We start from the raw sequence: 20,746 nt of genomic DNA, 5'->3' as shown, positions 1-20,746 counted from the left end.
GCATACCCTTAATGCTTGTAGCATTTTAAACTATTGCTCCACGTATAGCTTAACAAATACTACTGGTCATTTAATCTTTGACTTAACTGCTTCTTGAATGTAGTTGTTGCAATTTAAAAAAGCAAACTGCTTTTTCTACCTCTTCAGAACATTCACAGCAGCAGATCGCCCTTTTTAACAGTGAACTGTAAGTGCTAAGTTAACTCACACCGTTCATCACCTGTCGAACAAGCCCATAACTATCATCCTCTCCCTCTTCCCCCCCCTGGACATCCAGAAAATAAAGCCGCCATGTTACTTTTTTAGAAATAACTTACAAAATCAGTCAAAATATACAATAGAGCTTTGGAAATGAATTTGCTCCATACAGGCCATATGCACTTGGGCTTACACAGCTGATGTTGATGTATGGTTTGCATTGGTAATCTAAAGACTTTGATCATGTGGCATGTGATTCCTCCATGTGCATGAGATAATAGAGGTTCAGTACATTTGTATTTCCGTTTTTATGGTTACATCAGGATGCTTATTCAGAGAAGTAATTAGCTTAAGTTTAGTGTAATGTAACAAAGAGCTGTATTAGTAGAATTCTTTACTTAGATGTACAACATTGAACTGTTTCTTGGGAGTTCAGTGAAGTTTGGTTGCAATATTGCTCTTATGTCAGACCAGAACTGCTTATGGTTTCATCACAAGCCTCCGGGTGAAGGAAAAACAAGGAAAGGCACAAAGGTGCTGTCCAGGCCAACATGCCAGTGCAGAGGAGAGCAAGGAGGATGTTTCCCAGTATTTGAGGAACAACCTATGAGCAGTAATTTTACAAACTAGGGCTCTTCAATCTTGAAAAGAGATAATAATAATCCTTGCATTTGATAGCGCACCTTATCACATCTTCGACACATCTCAAGGCGCTTCACAGAATATCCTGTAAAGTGAATTGACTGTATATTTTGGGGGCGATACGTAGCAGCCAATTGCGCACAGCTGTATCCACAAACAGTCGTGGATTGAATGGCCGAATTATAATAATAGGGTGGTTGAGGACTGGACACTAGACATTTTTAAAAGAAGGATGGTAAGGTAGATTTTCTGGACGGATGAGATCAAATGGGCTGAATAGCCTTCTTCATATAAACTTCTATTCTTGTGAAGGATGAGATTGAGTGGGTGCAGCTGAACAACAACAACAAGATTCCATTTATAGAGCGCCTTTCACGTCGGGAGGATGTCCCAAGGCGCTGAAGATCCTCACCCATTCCTCTTTTGTGATCTTCCGATGAGATGCTCTTATTACTTTTGAGAAAAGCACCACCTAGTGCCTGTGTTGAAAAACTGCAGGTTTTGGCTTCTGGAACTTCATGACTGTTGGGATTTAAGGAAAGATCTGTTGCTACTCCTTTAATTATCTACTTTTTTACATAATGGTGTTTTCATTTGTTATCCTTGCTATATTTCCTACACCACAGTCACTTAGCTCTCATTTTAACCTCACATGGTACATTTTGCTCTCATTGAATTACTGAATGTTGGCAGTAGCTGAGATTAAGTAAAGATATAGTATGTTTAATCACCTAGCCTTGGAAATGCTGCAGTGATCTGCAAACACAGTGAGAATTTTTAAATGTTTCATTTTTAATATACCATTTAATTCTTCAAATTAAATGCCTATGGTGAGTTTTTTCCCTTTTTTTAAAAGACAAACTTCAAAGCCACAGTTGACCTTTATCTTTTATGATCTTAGCACAATACTTCAATTAAAGAAAGCAGCACTTACCACTTGGGCTAATTTATAAATACTGTATATCAAATGTGCTGTCAGCCTATGAACTTTTGAGTGATTTATGAGATGTCAATTTTTTCTGATGGATTTTATTTTCGATTTAAAAATGGAAAGTTCAAGCGAAGTAATAAGCAGTTTGTTTTTTTTTAATTCAAGAAGCTTTTTACTTATACTTTCATTAAACATTCACTGCATTCTAAACTGAATTTATATGGCAGGAAGGTGGGTCAAATCAGCTCAAGAGTTGGTTTCAGGAGTGAGGCTCCAAATCAAATTGATGCCTTTAATAGCTGATTTGTCCTGCAGACTGCAATTTGACACTTGCACATCAGCTGTTCATTTCCCTTTTCCAAAGCAGACATCTTTATAGTATTTCTGATTGATGGTTCAGTCTAGTGATTATTAGTATGAAATTGAGGGCAGTCTTACGCTGTGGACATGGAGTCATTTGAGGCTGCTTTGCGTAGAGCTTTTTGTAAACGTTAGAGAGATGAGACTGACATCCTATCTGACTAAACTAGATTTGAACCAGGTTCCAATCCAAACAGCAGGTTGAGTTGTATGGAGTGAAAAGCCTTTTCTCGTTACTGCATTATTTTCTTGCATGTGTTTGTTTTCCAAGGTGAAAGGATTGTATTACAGTCTGTTGTATGCCACATAATCCCCATTAGAATTAATTGTTAATTGTTCAGCAATACCAGAGTAGAGTGTAAATGGGTATGACTGCAATTATTGATCATTTTTAGCATTGTGAAGTTTTGTGCCAAATTTGGTTGTTGGCATAGTGTAAATTAAAATATCCCTTTTACAGTGTTGCCTTGTTATAAGATGTTTTGATAATGGTACTAAATTGGTTGGAGAGCTATTAGGTTGTGGTCCTCATTCACACCACATGCGGGTGGCCTACACATGTGCAACACTCAGATGCCAAGACCTAATGAACTGAAAATCAGTTTTGCCTTTCAGTGCAGTAACTGGCCGTCATGTAGTAACCAAGTTGTAAGGATGTATCGCAGCCTCCATCACTCTGAGGCTCTAACCTGCATGAAGGACACTATATAAATGCAAATTGCTGTTGTAGTTATAGGAAAGGTTTAGATTTTATGGATTTAGAGCACCACATTATAACGAGGCTCGACCCAATTTCCGTGTGCTCTTTTTAAAAATTCCTTCGTATTCCATTTATGCAGTGATGGCCCACAGATAAAATGTAATATTTATTAAAGAATAACTTAACTCTGTTTGATTAACTTAAGTAGCAATAGACTGAGTTTCTACTCAAGTGGTAATGTGGTAGGAGCTTTCAATGGTTACAATGAAACAATTAGTTGATCTTATTAGTTGTTTAATATTACATTGTAGCTGGCATTGAAATAGAGGTATCCTGCAATCTGATTGGCTTCCTTGTTTCTCAATGTCTGGTGTATTCTGATCACTGTTTTGTTTATTAAAAGAGCTGGAAAGGGGAAAATGGAGAACTAAACTTTTCTGTACTATGCACCAAATTTGTAAGCCACTTTTAGTTCTTCATGTGAAATTTCCCCACCCAAAAGAGGAGACAAATAAGAAGAAAAGTAAATTATTTGTTTTATGTCATGTTACTTTGTCCTTTGTAGGGCAGTTTGCCTGTATGAAAAAAGCCTGAGAAATTTATATGTTCAGGCAAAGAATACTATCCTGCATAAAAGTACAGTAAGTACCCCCTCCCAACAAGAAGGATAAGCCGACAACTGAATGGGAAATAAACATTAAGATGAGGCTATCATTCGTCATAATAAAAACTATTAGTGCACTATGCAGCAATGTTTTGGAGGAATCTCACACATTGGTAAAATGAAAGCCAAATGGATTAAACTAATTGAAGTAAATGCAGAAGTCTGAAATTTGAAAATGCATTTAATCCTTTCTGTTTATTTGCAGGTTATGAAAGAGAACGGTTCATCAGAGATTCTAAATAAATTATACGATACTGCTATGGACAAGTTAGAAGGCTTAAAAAAAGATTATGATGCACTAAGGAAACGGTACAATGAGAAAATTGCCAATCATAACACTGACCTCAGTCGTCTGGAGCGGTTAGAGGAAGAGAATCGGCGCTCCCAGAAACAGAATGAAATGCTGATGAAACAGACAGATGTTGCTGTTGTAGAGAAAACATCTGTACAGCAACAATATTTATCCACATTGAAGAGGTGAGGGACTATTTTGATTATAGAAAAGTTACAGTTGATGAAATGCTGATCTTTTGAATTGATGAAATACAATAAAGCAGCTAATTATTTGATTTGATTAAGATTTGGAGGAGGGAACATAAGAGGGTTAGCCATGCTGTGTTCTTACTTTCCCCACTGAAATTTGGGGCGTGGCTTGGAGAGACAGGATTTCAAATTTATTAATAATAATAAATGTTTTTAACTGTTTGTAGCACAGCCACAGATGCACAGTAAATGCTCATTGTGAAAACCTCTTGTCTACAGAGATGACCTCACATTGATCCTAGCATTAAATAAAAGTTTGAGATTTGACTCTGCTATGAGATATGCTTTTTATATGAAAAAATTCTGTCTGCCATTGTTTTAATATTCTTTGCATTTGATATATAACGCCTTGTTATATCTTCGAGATGTCTCAAAGTGCTTCATGGAATATACTGTAAAGTATAATGACTTTTGTAATAAATAACACTTATTATGTATAGTTTTTGCATCAAAGTCTCTGTGTTGTTAAAGAAATGAACATCGCAGCTAATCTGCACCAGTAACATCTCACAATTAGCACTGAAATTAAAGACTAATTCCTCTCTTAACAAAATGTTTAAGGTATGATTTGATACAGCAAGAATTAAGCAAGGCAACGGTACAGAACAAAGAGCTCCAGAGGGAAATGGAACGGTTACAGACTGAGATGACTCGATACAAGACGTTACAGCTGAAAGCAGTGAAGGACGCAGAGAAGTACAAGGAAGAGAGAGACACAGTGTTGAATGAGTATCGTTTGGTCATGAGTGAGAGAGACCAGGTACACAAGGAGATCGACAAGTTGCAGACAGAGCTGGAGTTAGCCCAGGGTCACCTGAAGAACACCTCCTCTGAGAGAAAAGTGGCTGGAGAAGAACTTGAAGCTCTACGGCAGGTGAGATCACAATAGCACAGTTGCATCCATGTAATTCCTTGTTCAATGAGCAATACCTGAAGCAAGCACTGAACTGGAGATAGTTTCTTTGATGTCTTACACTTCAGAGAGATGAAATACTTCAGCACATATTTGAGGTTTGCAACCCACTGGCATTTGGTCTAAATATTGATGCAGATGTTGATGTATTTGTGGGGTTTAATTTGTGGTATTTCGTGATGAGATTTCTTCCTGGAATCTTATTAGAACTCGTTTTGTAGGTGGGAATTGGCACGTCGTACTTCTGGTTACCCAAACGTGTGCCCATTTGTGCCACTCTTGATTTATTATGTCGACATTCTACCATGAAACGCGACATATTTGGTTCATTTTCAACCCGTCTTTTTGGCAATGGTTCAAAATATGGCAAGCAACATTGCACAACAAATTCAGGTGGCTGATGTGCAGGTAGCCCAGGTTTTATTTCACCTTTGTCAATGGAATCCAGTGCATCTTTTGTTATGTTGTATTACCTGCTCCGTGTCGCCGTTTAAAATCGCATTATGTTTTGGTACAATGCCACCAAGTGGCCATAATGGGAAGTAAAACATAATACAGATCATAACAATTTAGAATAATAACGCTTGCATGTAATAATAGCAGTTTACGTCGTGAATGTCTCAAAGTGTCACAAGATACATTATAATGTGCAATAAGTATAGTTGTAAGCTAATCCGGCAGCAAATTTGCACACGATTGTGACTTGGGTTAAAGACCTTGGTCCAAAACAATTATAAATTTGTTGAAAACTTTATTGAAAATGATTTTTCTAAAAATGAGAGCCATATAAGAATTCATGCTTGTAATGTCATAAGGTGTTTTGTGCCCTCTGACTAATCTACAGGAGCTTCATTCTGCACTGATGGAGCGTGACTGTGCTATCTGTGAAAGGAATGAATTGCTGGAGAAGTACTGCCATGAAGTGAAGGACAAAGCTGAAGCACAGAAGGAGCTTGATCAGGCTTGCAAGGATATTGAGACTGTGAAGGAAGAGAGAGATGTTGCTCGGAAGGAAAGAACAGAAGCCATCATCCAGAGAGATCAGTTGCTACGTGAATACTACCAGGCTCGACAGGTGAGCTGCTGAAGTTGTACTTCGCTATACTATGTGCCATACTTTTTTCCTTACCATTGCATTAGCCACCATCAACCTAAGGAATGGTTCAAGATGCGAATTTTCACTTTCTTGAAACAAATGTCCCAATTTTGAGAAACACATGAAATGTAATAATTTTAAATTAATTTTGCTGGAATTAATTTTGGGTAAAATATCTCATACCAATGCAAATCCATTGCTTCTCCAGTCAATTTATTGTCATTCATAGATCACCAAAGAAAGATAATAATTACTGGTTAAAATAGTGGTTGAGGGTGTTTGACAGTTATCAATTGATTTATGAAGGTGAATCCTTGACATAGAGGCATGATTTATATTGGAAAGGTCTTGTGAGAGGGAGTGTCCATGGCCAATTTTTTTGGGGCGGTGTCTCCTATCATTGATGAATTATATTAATAACTGCTTTAACAAAAATGCGTGGTATTCTGCAACAAAATAGCTATGCTTGGTATTCTGCAACAAAGTAGCAACAGAGAAAATCACACACCCTTCTAAACAGATACATCTATACTAATAAAGCTGAAATGTCTGTCTGTGTGTCTGTCTACCAATATCGCAATAACCAATTGACTTGGAGACACGATTTATACCTCATCGTAAGGTGGAGTGTTGTGGGCATATTTTTTTTCTAATAAAGACAAAATGTCTGTCTGTGTGTCTGTCTAAAATGTGCCACAAAAAAGATTTTATTCTATTACTTGGTAGTGTATCCACATTATTTTGTTTACATTTGGAAGTTCAATATTTAGTTTTTGTCATATTAAGAATAATGCAAAATACATGTTCTTGAACAAAATACAATTTAGTAAAAACAATTAACTCTACATAAAATGTATTTTACTCCAAGTGAATGAGGAGAAAAGGCCCTTTTTATCAAATATAACTTTTTAAAATAAAATGTTTATGAAGCTTGAATATCTGATGTTTTACCAGACTCCTGACAGAATAAATGTGATACTCTGTTAAGCCTGTTTTAATGAGATTTCAGAAGTTGATTGTATTGCTGTTTAACAGCATAGAATTGCAAATCCCAGTGAAATTTTCAAAGCAGCACAAATTTTTTAGTGTTTGAATTTACAGAAACAAGATTCAGCCACACTGGATATGGAAAGAGCAAGTAAAGAGATTGAGATGCTTCGGAAGCAATGTGAAGCCATGGCCCAGGAGCTGAAGGAGGGTATACAAGAAGCAGAAGTCGCAAAACGAAGGCGAGACTGGGCGTTTCAAGAACGTGATAAGATAGTGGCAGAAAGAGAGAGCATACGGTAAGCATAGATGCACCTCAGTTTGTCTCTGTGGGTTAACAATGCATTTTTGTTTTTTAAGAATCCTCTACCTTCCTTCCACCCCCCACACCATTACTCATGGGTATGGTTCTTTGGGTATCAGTCACTCAATGTCTGGTACATCACCAAAAGGATCATCCATCGCATGTGAGCCTCGACAGCGTTGTTGTTGACTGAGTTAACCATTAACCAGGTTAGGGGGAAAAATATCACAGCTGAGCCTCAATTTTTCAGTAAATTTCCAGTATGCATAGGAGGAAAGAAAACGTATAGCAATGCTAACGTAGTTGTGTTATGAGTACTTTGTTCCAAATCCTTGAATTGGCAGGAATGTTTTGAACAATATTTCTTACCAGTGATGGACATCCAGAAAATGTTCTCCTGATCCTCTTATAATAAGCATATATCAGTGAGTTCACTGGTGTGATTGGTGACAGCAGCTATTTGCATCTGGGAAATTAGGACCTTTGGTGTAAGAATGTTTTGGTCATACTTCATGATGGTCCCCTCACCAGGAATTCTGATATTGTGTTGGAACTTGTCTCAAGTTCAACTGCTGTGTTATGTTTGTTACAGGAAAGATTATGCACTTTTGGTTTGCGTTTGTTTTACCTAGAATGTTTAATCCTTTCTTTCATGTAGAACTCTGTGTGATAATCTGCGTCGGGAAAGGGACCGGGCAGTGAGTGACCTGGCTGAAGCTCTTCGCGATCTGGACGACATGTTGAAACAAAAGAATGATGCTACTCGTGAGCTGAAGGAACTGAAGTACGTAACATTCCTACTTTTAAATCCTATTGCTTTTATTCCAGTCTGTTCTGATACAGGATAATGTGGCATGCTCATTGTGTTTTGGACCTAGTTACACCACTTAAAGCTATGCAATAAGCACTCTCTGAAACATATGAATTTATTTAATTTGTAAATTTATGTAGTTAGTGTCGCATCTTGAGAATAGACTTCAACGGGTAGGAATAACAAAAAGCTGAACCCATTAAATCTTTCAAAGTTAATAAATGATTTTATTTCTTTAAAATATAAGTGGTTAATTGATCATGGCCCCTCGCATCTCCCTCTGTCATCTCCAGGAGAGCCAGAGTGGAGTAATGAAAATGAGCCTTTGTCTAAAAGAAACTACCAGGATTGTGCAACTACACTTCGCTTGGATGTACGCAAATGAAGGTGTTTGCTGTGCATGACAATTTCAAAACATTTATTTATTCAATTAAAATGTTTTCAATTGAGATAGAATCACCATATTGATTATGCAATCAGCAAAGCCAAATTACAGCGCACAAAATGTATTCAAACAAAGCTAAATATATATTAATCAAAATAAATTTATAAAGATGAGAAGTGACATTGTGTTTCTAACAAATGTATTTGCTAAGTTCAAGTTCCCACAGTCTAGGCTGTTTGCACTATAGCTGATGTCCAGAAGCTAAAGAAAACTAGAACCTGGCTTTTTAATGGGATAAAAGAGTTGGCAAACACTTTTTATTTGAAGAGGGTGAAAGTGACAACTTCAGAACAGGGCCCTTAGTTGATGCGAGTAAACGTGCCCAGAAATCAGTGCAATTTCTTTTGGAATTTTTCTCATTTAGAAACAAAGTGTTTCATTCTCTGATTCAAACAGTCAGCAAGCCTTAAATGAGCAAACAGAAGTTTGTTTAAGGAGTAAGCACAGCTGAGCTTGTGAACAGTAACTTTTATATTGAATGTGGACAAGATGGAAAGTAATATTACTCATTCTCTCTCTGTCTCTTTCTCTCTAACCAGTCTGATTTGTTTAGCACTTATTCTCGTTGATTGCAATTAAGCTTAGGAGCGGCAGGCAGCAAAGTTTCACATTTACAGTCTAACTGTTGACAGAAGTGACTCTTACCAGATGAATGCATAAACAGCAGCTGCCTGGTCCTCTTAGGCAAGGAACCTGTCCAGCCATTGAGCTTGAATACAAAGTTGCCACTAGGGTCAATGCTGCTTCACATTCTTGAGCCTCTGGTTTCCAAGGGGTCCAATTTCCTGGTGCTGAGGGGATGTGAAAAACTGTATTTGTTATCCACTGTACCCATAATCTTGTTGCTTCTAAGGATATTGAGCCTTTTTAAGAGGATCACTTCCTATGCTATAAACAAATATGCAATATAATGCGGTTCTACTGCATTAATTTTCTGTGTGGATTTTGTTCTCGCATCTTGGTATAGGGAGAAGATGGAGAACCAGTTGGAGAAGGAGGCACGGATTCGGCAACTTATGGCTCACAATTCCCATGATTCAGCTATTGACACAGATTCTCTTGAATGGGAGACTGAAGTTGTTGAATTTGCAAAGGACAGGGTATGCTTCTAAATCATTTATCATTTGGAGTACAATTGTGAAATTTCAATTTGAATTATATTTGTGCTCATGAGGTTGGTGGGGAGGGAGTGAATGTCCATGCTAAGGAATAGAATCTTTTCACTTTGGATTTTTTGGTCATGTGTGATACAGGCAAGTACAGTCTGAAGGGCCTCCTGCTCTGACTATCAATGTGTCATTTGTTTTAAATCTGTTTTCCACATCAACCCCTCAAATTCGTAATTTAGTACCAATTTGTTCTGTTTGGGTGGAGTTCATGCTACAGTCCTCCCCCACCCCCCCCCCCCCCCCCCCCCCCACCTGGTACAGGGTTGAATCTTACCTGTACAGCTTTAAATACATGCTCATTATTATATATAATCCAATGTATATTTAGTATGTTTTTCAATATTTGTTGTTAAATGTTTGCTCTGCATTACGTTAACCAATGTAACCTTCATATTTAAACATTTTCTCAAATAATTTATATGCATGTTTGGTTTGTGAATCAAATTCTATCTAACATTACTGATCTAAGTATGAAACTGAAGGAACATAGAGAATGAACTGCAACTTCTTTCTGCTGTAGGATGACATGGATTTGAAGGCACTAGGATTTGATGTGGCAGGAGGGGCCGATGAGCCCTATCTACCTGGAGACTGTGGCATATTTGTCACTAAAGTAGATAAAGGAAGTATTGCAGATGGAAGGTTAAGGTATGAACATCTATCTCTATTATAGAATGTTATGTCATACAAACCTATTTTTTTCACCCGCGAGGTAACTATCTAAAAAATACTTTTATTTTCATAAAGTCTTTTGTGACTTTCTATTGTTGTGTGTTTGTTTTTATTTAGGGTGAATGATTGTTTGCTCAGAATAAATGATGTGGATCTTACCAACAAAGACAGAAAACACGTGATTAAAGCAGTTCTGAATGGTGGAGGGGTCATTAATTTGGTCGTCCGAAGGCGCAAATCTTTGGGAGGTAGAGCTATTACTCCAGTTCACATCAATCTCGTGGGTTACAAAGGTAATTTACTTTGAGGTGCTCTCACAGAATAAAATATCTGTATAAGATATCCAATACAATTTCTAGATAAGGTTTCATTCTGGCTCAGTTGATAACACTTTCCTTGAGCCAGAAGATTGTGTGTTCAAGTTCTGCTTCGGGACATTGAACTCAGTCTAGGTTGACGCTCTTATACAATGCTAGGGGTGCACAGCATTGTTGGAGATTCTGTCCTTTGGAATATGTGTCAAACTGCTTGTTAAAGATCCTATGGCACTATTTGAAAGAGATGGGAGTTTTTAGACAATCTCTTAGCAACATTCTCCCCAAATCACTTCGTGGCCGTTTGTGGGATGTGTGCAAATTGGCAATCCTGTTCGCTGACAAAATACGAAGTCATGACAACTGTTGATCGTGCAGAGCGCTTTGAGAAATCTTAACAACGTGATAAGGAGCTGTATCAAACACAATGATTATTAGTGTTATTCTTATTGTTGTTCATTATGCAAATGTGCACACAATTCTACAAGATTCGTGAATGTTACTTTGACCTTGCAGCCTCGCATGTGCACACAACAGTATTTTTGCTGATATGTGGAAACATTGTCTGTCAAACATCCAACTTTTACATGGGAAGTCAGTGTGGTTGGATGGACAAGAATATAAGCTATAAAGTCCTGATTCTACCTCAATATAAATTCCCTTGCATTGATGGATTAAAATTTATATTATAGTATTTAATATAACAATACTGCAGCTATATTCATGCCAGAATGTAAATAAAGCAAAGTTTTGTAAATGTTCAGTTTATACTTGCTAATTATATATTTTTCTTCAATTGCAGACAGTGGAATCAGCTTGGAGACTGGAGTCTACGTGGCTACTGTTGTTCCTTGCAGTCCTGCTGCCAGAGAAGGGTCCTTAACAGTGGGAGACAGGCTCATAACTGTAAGTCACCTGAATTAATTGTTGCACCTATTTTAGTTTCTGGTGGCACAGCATATTGGAGAATCAACAGACTGTGTAGGGTGGGCGGTGGGGGGAGGATAATTTCCTGTTCTGAGCCACAGTTTTTAGAGCGCAAGTTCCATTCCCTGATATTTCTGAATGTGATCTCACCCTTGCTTCTGTGAGAAGCGAATGTATGTATGTTTGTATGTATAATTGTTTTTTCTTTTTACAGATAAATGGTATTGCACTAGAAAACAAATCACTGACAGAATGTGAAGCTTTGTTACGAAATTGCAGGGATTCTGTCAGTATTTCACTGATGAAGGTATGGTTTAAGTAGGCACTTTAATTACCTGCAAAAAGACCACTCTAAAAATATATTTAAGGTCCGAAAAAGTATTTTGCATTGTTGTATCATAGTTATTTTCCTAAGGGCAGAATTTCATCAATTACAAGCCTGTAAGCTGATAGCCCTAAATTAAAGATCACATAGAATTGTGGAAAATTCTTAAATTATGCCTCAGTTTGAAAGCCAGTTTTACATAGTTCTTTAAAAGAACCTTCTTCCAAATTTTTAAAATTATGGTGCATGCTTAATTTTTAAGAAAAACATCTTTTTGGACAAAAATTAGTTTTGAACCCTACAACTTCCCTCTATAACATTAATATCCACTTGCAGATTTGCATGTGGTTAACATGATTGTAATAAAGAACTTCAATATTTCATATTCTGATTCGCAACACAATAACAACAATTACATTTGTATAGCGCCTTTCAAGTCGGGAGGACTTCCCAAGGCGCTGGACAGACAAAGTTACGGACTCGAGCTGAGGGTCGGGGTGGGAGAGGGAGAGGGCAGGCGGGGAAGCAGGGAGATCGAAAGCACAGTCGAAGAGGAGGGTCTTGAAGGTGGCGAAGGAGGGGATGAGACAGGGGCTGTGGATGGAGTTCCAGAGGGTGGGTGCAGAGTGGCGGAAGGCCCGCCCGCCGATAATGGGTCGAGCAAAGTGGGGGACGTGAAGCAGCTGGAGCCTGCTGAGTGGAGGGAGCGAACAGTGTGGTAGGAGGTTGGAGAGGTAGACAGGAGCAAGACCGTGGAGGGCTTTAAAGGTGAGGACCAGGATTTTGAACTGTGTCCTCTGTGATGGGAAGACAGTGGAGTTGGGCAAGATGCGAGTGATAGGGTCGTGGAGGCTAGTGCGGGAGAGGACACGGGCTGCAGAGTTCTGGATGATCTGCAGCCTGTGGAGTGAGGAGTTGGGGAGGCTGACAAGCAGTGAGTTTGCCTCGATGTAATGAAAGCATGTATGGACATGCTCAAATTATGAATATAGGAATCCTGTAGTAATTAAAGCATTTGGAAATGCTTTTTGACCTTGTCGATGAATATTATAAATTGTCATTACATGATTCTTCATCCTGTCAACAATTGCAAACTCGTTTTATTTGTTATAAGGTTCTTAGTAAAGTAAGTTACTTACTAATATTTTTTTAAAAAATAAATAAATTTTTAATCACCACCCTTTGTGGCAAAACTGTCAAATTTGTAGGATTTGAATTTTATCTTTGAACACGAACAATATTTATGAAAGACAAAGGTTAAAAAGTCCGATAAGTTAATTACCATTGAAGCTGACGCAGTTAACAGGCCATGGTGCCATGAAGTTGTACTGTCCATCATAAAAGCTTTGTATATTTGGTGCAGCTTCTCTTAAACCTAGCTTAATTAGTTTTGTATGTAAATATAACAGTTAGTTCTTTTGATAATGCCTTTGTTAGTCTTCACCAATTTAAATACCCTTATGCTCACTATTTAAATGCTAAACTCTTTAAATGAATGTTATTTGTACTATATTGCCGATTACTGGTGTAGTATAGTGAACATATTTTTCCTTCTGCTAAGGTGGTTCCTCAGAGTTCCTCTTGGAGTGGACAGAACATACTTGAAACACTAAAGGAGTCAGAAAAATCTGCGATCTGTAGGGTTCATGAATCTGAAGTACAGGTTCCAAACTCTCGAAACTTGAAGCACAACAGCTCGACACAGACGGACATTTTCAGTTCAGACTTGAGCATACTTGACAAAAAGGGTGGAGTCAATCACAAAGATGGCTCTTATTGTGAACACAAACAATTTTCTAGCAGTTCTTTGAAGCCTAATACTAGTAGGACACTTGAACACACTTGTCATAGTAATTCAGATCGTAATTCTGGTCCTTTCAATCCTGATATGTTTTCTGATAGAAGTTATGGAATATTGGAACCTGACAAAAGACGATTTACATTTGATCCTACAGTTACAGATTGCATAATGGTAGAAACTGGTGTTGAAAAGGAACATAGTACTAAACACAGTGGGGGCACCTGGCCAAAAATGATGGTGGACATTTCGCCCTCCGAACCTGGGAAACTCTCTATATTCAAGCTGCCAAAACAGAGGAAGCCCATCTTTGATCCAGATACCTTCAAAAGGCCACAGACACCCCCAAAGATTGATTATCTCTCCTCAACACAAATGCAGGCTCACTCATCACAATCTTCAAAGGCTGAATTGGGTTCAACGCCTCCCACACCACCTAAGAGGAGTGATTCATTCAAGTTTAAACATAAACAGCAGACTAGCTCTGCTTCAGACTCTACAATAACCACTGGGTCACCCCCAACCAGCCCAACAGGGCCCCAATGTAGTATAAAACAGGACACTACACACGAAGCTCATGACCAAAATGCTGGCCACTATAAGCCCACTCGTTATTTGGAGGCAAGTAGCATTGCGTCTTCAAGGACTTCATCTGAGGAAGAAAGTAGCCAGCGAGTTGAGGAGTTGGAGCCAGTGAACAGGCGCCGACCAAAGTCAGCTCCTGCTTTAAGACAGAAGCTTGTTCCCTTGGCTATCACTGGGCTCTCCCCTCAGGTAGGAGTACATTTGATTTCTGAATGTCAAGAGCTTCTTTTTTTTTTTCGTGTTGTGCCTCTTGGTAGTTTTCTAAAGGTAAAACTTAGTTACCGTGAGACATGGTGGTGGTTATGGCCAAGAACAAACTAGTGAAGTCAGATTTGGAACTAAAATCAGCATTTTATTCACACTTAGGTCAACCCAAACCTTTACCAAATGAAGAATGGAAAAATTAAACGCAGTCCACATTTATTTGATCCTGGGAGTCATATCTGCCCTCAGACACCCACACTGAAGCCATTTCCCTCATGTCGCCAGCTATCTTCAATTACCTCAATTACCTTGGCAATGAAGTCTCAACGTTCCAAGGTTTCTTCAAGTAATAGGGCAACTTCTCATTCCACAGTTAGGTCCAACAATCCTTTACCTTATCATAGTTACCGATTTGGCTTTGGTGGTCAGTATCTCAAACAATGCACCATGTGTATGTTTCCTCACTTCTTGGTTAGATAGTTTGTGAAGGTTCTGGCACGCAGAGCAAACCTAATTTTGAATCTGTTTTACGTGAGTGTACCTGAAGGGGTTAGATTTATACACATTGGGATCACTGGGAACCATTTACTCCACGTTGATCAAATCAATGATATGATTCAAATGAACAAGAGGAAATAAGGCTGCGCACTGTGAAGCGCTTTGAGATGTCTCGAAGAAGTGATACGGTGCTATATCAAATGCAGGGATTAGTATTGTTTGATACAAAGATGAAAATTTCTTTAAAGGTCAGGCATCCCAAGACATTTCACACATGGGATTTAGCCATCAACACAGTAAACATTTTTTGGAGAGGAATTGGTGTACTGCAAATTATTTCAATGAGGTTTTTATTTCACAGGACAATGTTGATCCTCACTCCCACTATGACAGTATCGCAGTCCGCTCTCCAAATCCCAAATGCAACATAAGTGAAGAACGTCTTTCTTTGGAACTGCAAGAATGGAACCGGTACACGCCAAAACGTTCGCATCGACACAGCGTTGGCTATGTACCAACAGTATATAATTGTCCCGTGTCATCAGGTTGGTTCCCATAACCATAAACTTAGTATGTTAGATGGCAAGTTTATAAACAGATGTGAATATTCCTTAGTATTTATCGGTTGTATATTAATTTCCAGGTTGTATATTTCTTAAAATTTTGTTGATGGACTTTGATCATCTTTAATAGTAAGAAAGGATTGAAGTTGTGAACTATTATAGTGTTACACATTTGATTTTTCTTTGGCTGCTAAGATTGTAGAATCTACATATTTTCAGTGTAGATTATTTGTGTTCTATTACAATTGCAGAAAGTAAATTGTGAACTTGTAAATTTGGGTGCACTGAAAACGTAAAGGACTTTTGGAGTGTAAAGTCAATACAATTCCCCAGAAAGTAGTGGTCTCCTCTTCTCAGCCTTAAATCGAAAGTATTTTGAGGGTTAGACTGATTTCCTGGTTACTTCATCTCCCAATGTATACATTGTCATTGTATCAAGTCCAAGGCATATGGCTATGTGATGCTAAAATGTTTCCATTTGTAATTAAATCCTGATATTTGGTTTGTAGAAACAGAAATAAAGCAAAACAGTGAAAGGCAATTAGCTGTGGATCATTCTGTTCGAACACAATAGTAAAATTGTAAGATAAGATAATATAACAGATAGACAAGATCCATATTGAAATGGACTATATTGTGTTGCCAATAAAATATTGCAAGTTTATAAAGAATATTCTTTATTCTTGGAAATGTATTGTTTTTGTGCAGTTTGGAAAGACATTGTTGGAGACGTACTGAGTGGTATTGTCCACCTGTACTGTCTAATGGGGGGAGCCTTGCTCACTTCTATAATTCAATTGTGTCATCTGCATTTCAATTATAATCAGGGCTTCTGATTTTCAGGGTTTCAAAATTTCATTTTTCGGGGTTTATGTTTTTAGCTTTTTTGGAGTTCTAAAAAAAATCTGTGTTTTTTGGGGCTTTCACTTACCTGTGATGAGAAGATTCAAACATGCCGCCGCACAAGGAGGGGAGTGAAACACCCTCACTCTTCCACAGCGCCTCCCTCCTCTCACAAGGAGTCACTAGATGCGTCTGCGCATACAGAGGGGAGAGGGAGAAGTGGAGAAAGAGAGTAACACATGTGCAGTTGGCCTCAGGACAGGTAACCATTTGCAGTGTTTTTTGGGAATTACAGGATAAAAAGCAATTTTTTTTGTATTGGAGGTTAAAACTGAAAATCAGAAGTCCTAATTAGAATCGAGGAATATATGGCTGAAGATAAATGATTAATTAGTTTTGGATTTTTTTTGCCACCTCCATCTTTTGTGTACAGGCAATGTACAGCGAAGCTTCGTGCCTTGCCCAGCAGTGACATCAGTCCTGCGGAATCCAAATGTTCCTTTCTTCACTGTTCGCAGCCGCATGGTCCACAGCGCCAACTATCCTTCCATGGCTAGCCAGATGTGTTATCCACATCCCCTGCACAGGTATTAGTCACTTAATAGCACTCTCTTTTTAGTCTGAGTCCATATGTCTAAATAAACACTGTCATCCTTCAGAAAATTGTAAATTCACAAGATTGATTTGAATGAAGAAGGCCCTCAAACCTATCTAAACCCTTCCTTCCAGTACACCCACTTTACCATCACCCCATCACAGCTCCTTTTTAAATGAGTTCAGTGTCATGGTTCGATCATGACAATTGTTGATTACCATTTGAGTAAAGAAAAATAATTTTAAATAGTAATTTATTTTCAAACCTTCTAAAGTTCCTTGTAATTTGTTTTTCTTATGAAATAGAACACGGAATCATTCACCAACTGAAAGTTATAGTGCTACTTCTCCACGGGCCAGGCACAGGCCACGGAGCGCTATTTGCTTTCCAGAATCTATGCACGCCTTTGACAACTTAAGGTAAGAATGTTTGTAGTAGTGATCTTTAAAACAGTGGAGATCCAGCATGTTTGCCTACTAGAACAGTCACTGCACTTAACAGTAATTAGTTGTGAAGTGCTTTGAGATACGTTCAGTGTTATGAGGTGCTTTAAAATTGCAAGTTAATACTTTTACTGCAAACTTGATTGCTTACTCAAGATTTTTAACACCATCACATCTATGTATGTGGTAGCTTCATTTTTTTTGTCCCCTTCAGTTTTTTTCGACCAAATGATTGCTTTAACACTACTTCTGTTAATGTTATTTACCGGTATAAGTACAAATTGAATTACAATCTTTTCATTATTGTAGCCCACAGCATCACGCACACCACAGCTTGGACCTGACTGGCCCAGACCACAAGCGATCAAGTGATTTGTCTGAGTCTGCTCGAAGTACCCCACCCCATGGAACACAATCCCTACCTGCTAGTGCACGCATTGGTATAAGTCTACGATTTATATACTACATTTTATTGGTGCCTTGATAGAAAAGGGACAGGTGAACAATTTATTTAACTTTTCAGCAGGTTCTTCAAGTAGCCTGGCTTTTGCTCCAAGTAAAAGTGGACGTATTCGGATCCCTTCCAACACACGATACCCCAGATTAACAACAGGCTCTGATAGAGGTTTGTAACCTTTTCCCATACATAGTAGTATTTGATTTGCTTGGCTCCCAATATTGTTTTCCTATCAAGTTCCTGTGTGTCCATGCTGCCTCCTTCCTTCCTGGAATGCAAAGAAAAGAGATGATTGTGCGGTCAGGATGAATGTTTTCTTGTTTAGACAACTAAATGGGCTTAAGTGTGTGACTGTCTCAGAACTACTCAATCAGAGAAACTGAACAGCTTACCCAAGATTTCTAAAACTCCTTAGATAAGTTTTGTTAGGTTCGGCCTTGAGAACTATTCACGACCTGCTGGAACAAAACGCAAAATACTGCAGATGCTGGAAATCTGAAACAAAAATAAGTCGCTGGGAACACTCAGCAGGTCAGGCAGCATCTATGGAGAAAGGAAAGTGAGTCAAGGTTTCAGGTCCACGACCCTTCGTCAGAACCTTGAGTTCCCTGATCATTTAAAATGCTGCAGATTGAATTGTGAAATAAACCTGGAGCAAGCCACTATTAAATATTGCCAAGAGCATAAAGGCATATCCTTTGTCAAAATAAAATTTCCTAAATTATCCAATTTATCTTTCATCTGTATTTATTACAATCAGGTTCTGAGCGCAGCAGTCCCAGTCTGATTACACCACCACAGTCACCAATGAATCTGGAGACGTCATCGTTTGGCAGTAGCCAGTCGCAGAGTTCAATTTCATCATTAACCAAAATTTCCATCAGTCCTGTATCTACAGGAGACCGCAGGAAGGACAGGTACAAGTACATTCCTATTGTAATTATTTTACATTTTAATGTTGAGAGCTTAGCTTCTCCACCCTTTGCATCCACTGCGTTTTTAACTTTAGCAAAACTGTTTTTTGACATAAAAATTAAAATATTGCTCTGTATTAAACAAGGTGCTTTTTATTTTGTGCAACTCTTCTTCAAATCTGTCTTGAATTGCTCAGAAAATTCAAATCATGGACTATCATTATTGGAACTCTTAAAATGTTCACATTGATCAATATTGATCAGCCAGATATCAGACAGGTTCAGTCTATCACACTCTTGCCTCTGGGTCAGATGCCTGTGGATTCAAGCCCACATCGAAAATTTAAACTCCCACTGGTAGTCCAGTTCAGTGCTGGTGTTGCTGTGCTTTGCCATACATCAGATGAGATATGAAACTGAGTTCCATCTGCTTGTTTCGGTGCACGTTAATTAATAATAATAATAATAATCTTTGCATTTGATATAGCGCCTTATCGTGTCTTTGAGACGTCTCAAAGCTAAAAGCTGTTAATAGGATTTTGCTGTGCGCAAATTGGCTGCCGTATTCCCCAACAATATTTGTACTTCACAGCAGTTGTGAAAAACGTTCAGCCATTTTGACATTATAGGCAGTAGGTCAAATGCAAGGATTATTTATTGGTCTCCCTGTTGAAAGGAAAATGCAAAAACAGTACAGCAAAGCATTTCATGACCTTTAGGTTAAGATAGCGGGTTAATTTCCATCTTGATAAAGATTTTGGGAATGTCTTGTTTGACTTTTGTATTGTCAGTTTGAACCAATCCCAATATCCGCAAAATGTTTTCAGAATTTCAAAGTGACAGAAAAGGGAAAATTTTGTACTCAAATCCTTTAGCTATTTGCTTAAAATATATTTCCTAATATAACAACAACAAAATTACATTTGTATAGCACCTTTCATGTTGTGTGTACGTCCCAAGGCCCTGGAATCATAAATGGGAACATTTCTCTCATAATTTTAACTATGGAGAATTTAGTATCATCAGGAACACTTGTGGTCTATTAAGGTGTTCTAGTCCAAATTATAATACTACATTTTGATATAATTTTGTATTAGACCAGAGAAATATGTTATCACCCTGTTGAAAATTGGCCTTTATTCATAGACGTTAACTTGTGTGAACATTGAGGTGTTGGAATCATCCATTTGTATAAATTATGCTGGAAGTAGTGTTGTCTCTGTGAGAGGTGATACATTTCAAGAAGACCAGAGATTATCCAGTAAATCACTCGGTAGACTGAGTGCTGACATCTCTCGCTGGAACTAAATTAAATTTATTACTCTCAAAATACAATTCATATCTTTTTGCACAAAATGTGTCTATTATGCATTTATTTCATGAATTATGCTTCATTGTAAGGTGAGTACAGAGCAAATGTCAAAATGCGATCTGAATACCTTTGTTTCTTCAGTCTGACTATTTGTCTTTAAGATGATCTTCTGTTAATGAAGCAGTTTGTTTCTTCTTTAGCTGCTTGACTTAATTAAACTTGCTGTGGAAACCAAACTAATTTTTTTTTTAGCTTCATTCATTGAATGAGGAATATGATAGTCTGTGTTCTTGGGCAGCCATGGCGCCTCCACCTCCATGGCACTGTCCTTGATTCAGATCATACCTCTCACACCGCCTGCACTTCATCTCCTCAAATGGTTTCTCCTTGGACCGTCTCATGCGGTGTTCCTCAGGGCTCTGTCCTCGGTCCCCTCCTCTTCACCCTCTACATGCTCCCCCTTGGTGACGTCATCTGCAGACATGGGGTCAACTTCCACATGTATGCGGATGACACCCAACTCTACCTCTCTG

General features: G+C 38.2%; 1 protein-coding gene across 8 annotated transcripts in view; it reads left to right on the top strand.

Annotated features, from left to right (window-relative positions):
- The window catches only part of dlg5a (discs, large homolog 5a (Drosophila)), a 77,044-nt gene that overhangs the window by 40,566 nt on the left and 15,732 nt on the right, over positions 1-20,746 (top strand). For 3 of the 8 annotated variants that reach the window (XM_042336737.1, XM_007898469.1, XM_007898438.1), the window contains exons 7-23: positions 3,701-3,972; positions 4,600-4,912; positions 5,796-6,026; positions 7,134-7,333; positions 7,997-8,122; positions 9,562-9,694; positions 10,284-10,411; positions 10,553-10,728; positions 11,552-11,655; positions 11,891-11,983; positions 13,563-14,573; positions 15,448-15,631; positions 16,926-17,079; positions 17,393-17,506; positions 17,840-17,970; positions 18,054-18,155; positions 18,748-18,904. In XM_042336737.1, the coding sequence (XP_042192671.1) occupies positions 3,701-3,972; positions 4,600-4,912; positions 5,796-6,026; positions 7,134-7,333; positions 7,997-8,122; positions 9,562-9,694; positions 10,284-10,411; positions 10,553-10,728; positions 11,552-11,655; positions 11,891-11,983; positions 13,563-14,573; positions 15,448-15,631; positions 16,926-17,079; positions 17,393-17,506; positions 17,840-17,970; positions 18,054-18,155; positions 18,748-18,904 (3,629 nt within the window). The remainder of the gene's footprint in view (positions 1-3,700; positions 3,973-4,599; positions 4,913-5,795; positions 6,027-7,133; positions 7,334-7,996; positions 8,123-9,561; positions 9,695-10,283; positions 10,412-10,552; positions 10,729-11,551; positions 11,656-11,890; positions 11,984-13,562; positions 14,574-15,447; positions 15,632-16,925; positions 17,080-17,392; positions 17,507-17,839; positions 17,971-18,053; positions 18,156-18,747; positions 18,905-20,746) is intronic. The other 5 variants (XM_007898485.1, XM_007898484.1, XM_007898476.1 and 2 more) reach the window with 3 other exon arrangements.

This window comes from Callorhinchus milii, unplaced genomic scaffold (assembly GCF_018977255.1).
Source record: "Callorhinchus milii isolate IMCB2004 unplaced genomic scaffold, IMCB_Cmil_1.0 Scaffold7, whole genome shotgun sequence".
NCBI lineage: Eukaryota > Metazoa > Chordata > Chondrichthyes > Chimaeriformes > Callorhinchidae > Callorhinchus > Callorhinchus milii.
This window is presented reverse-complemented; position numbering and strand designations above follow the sequence as displayed.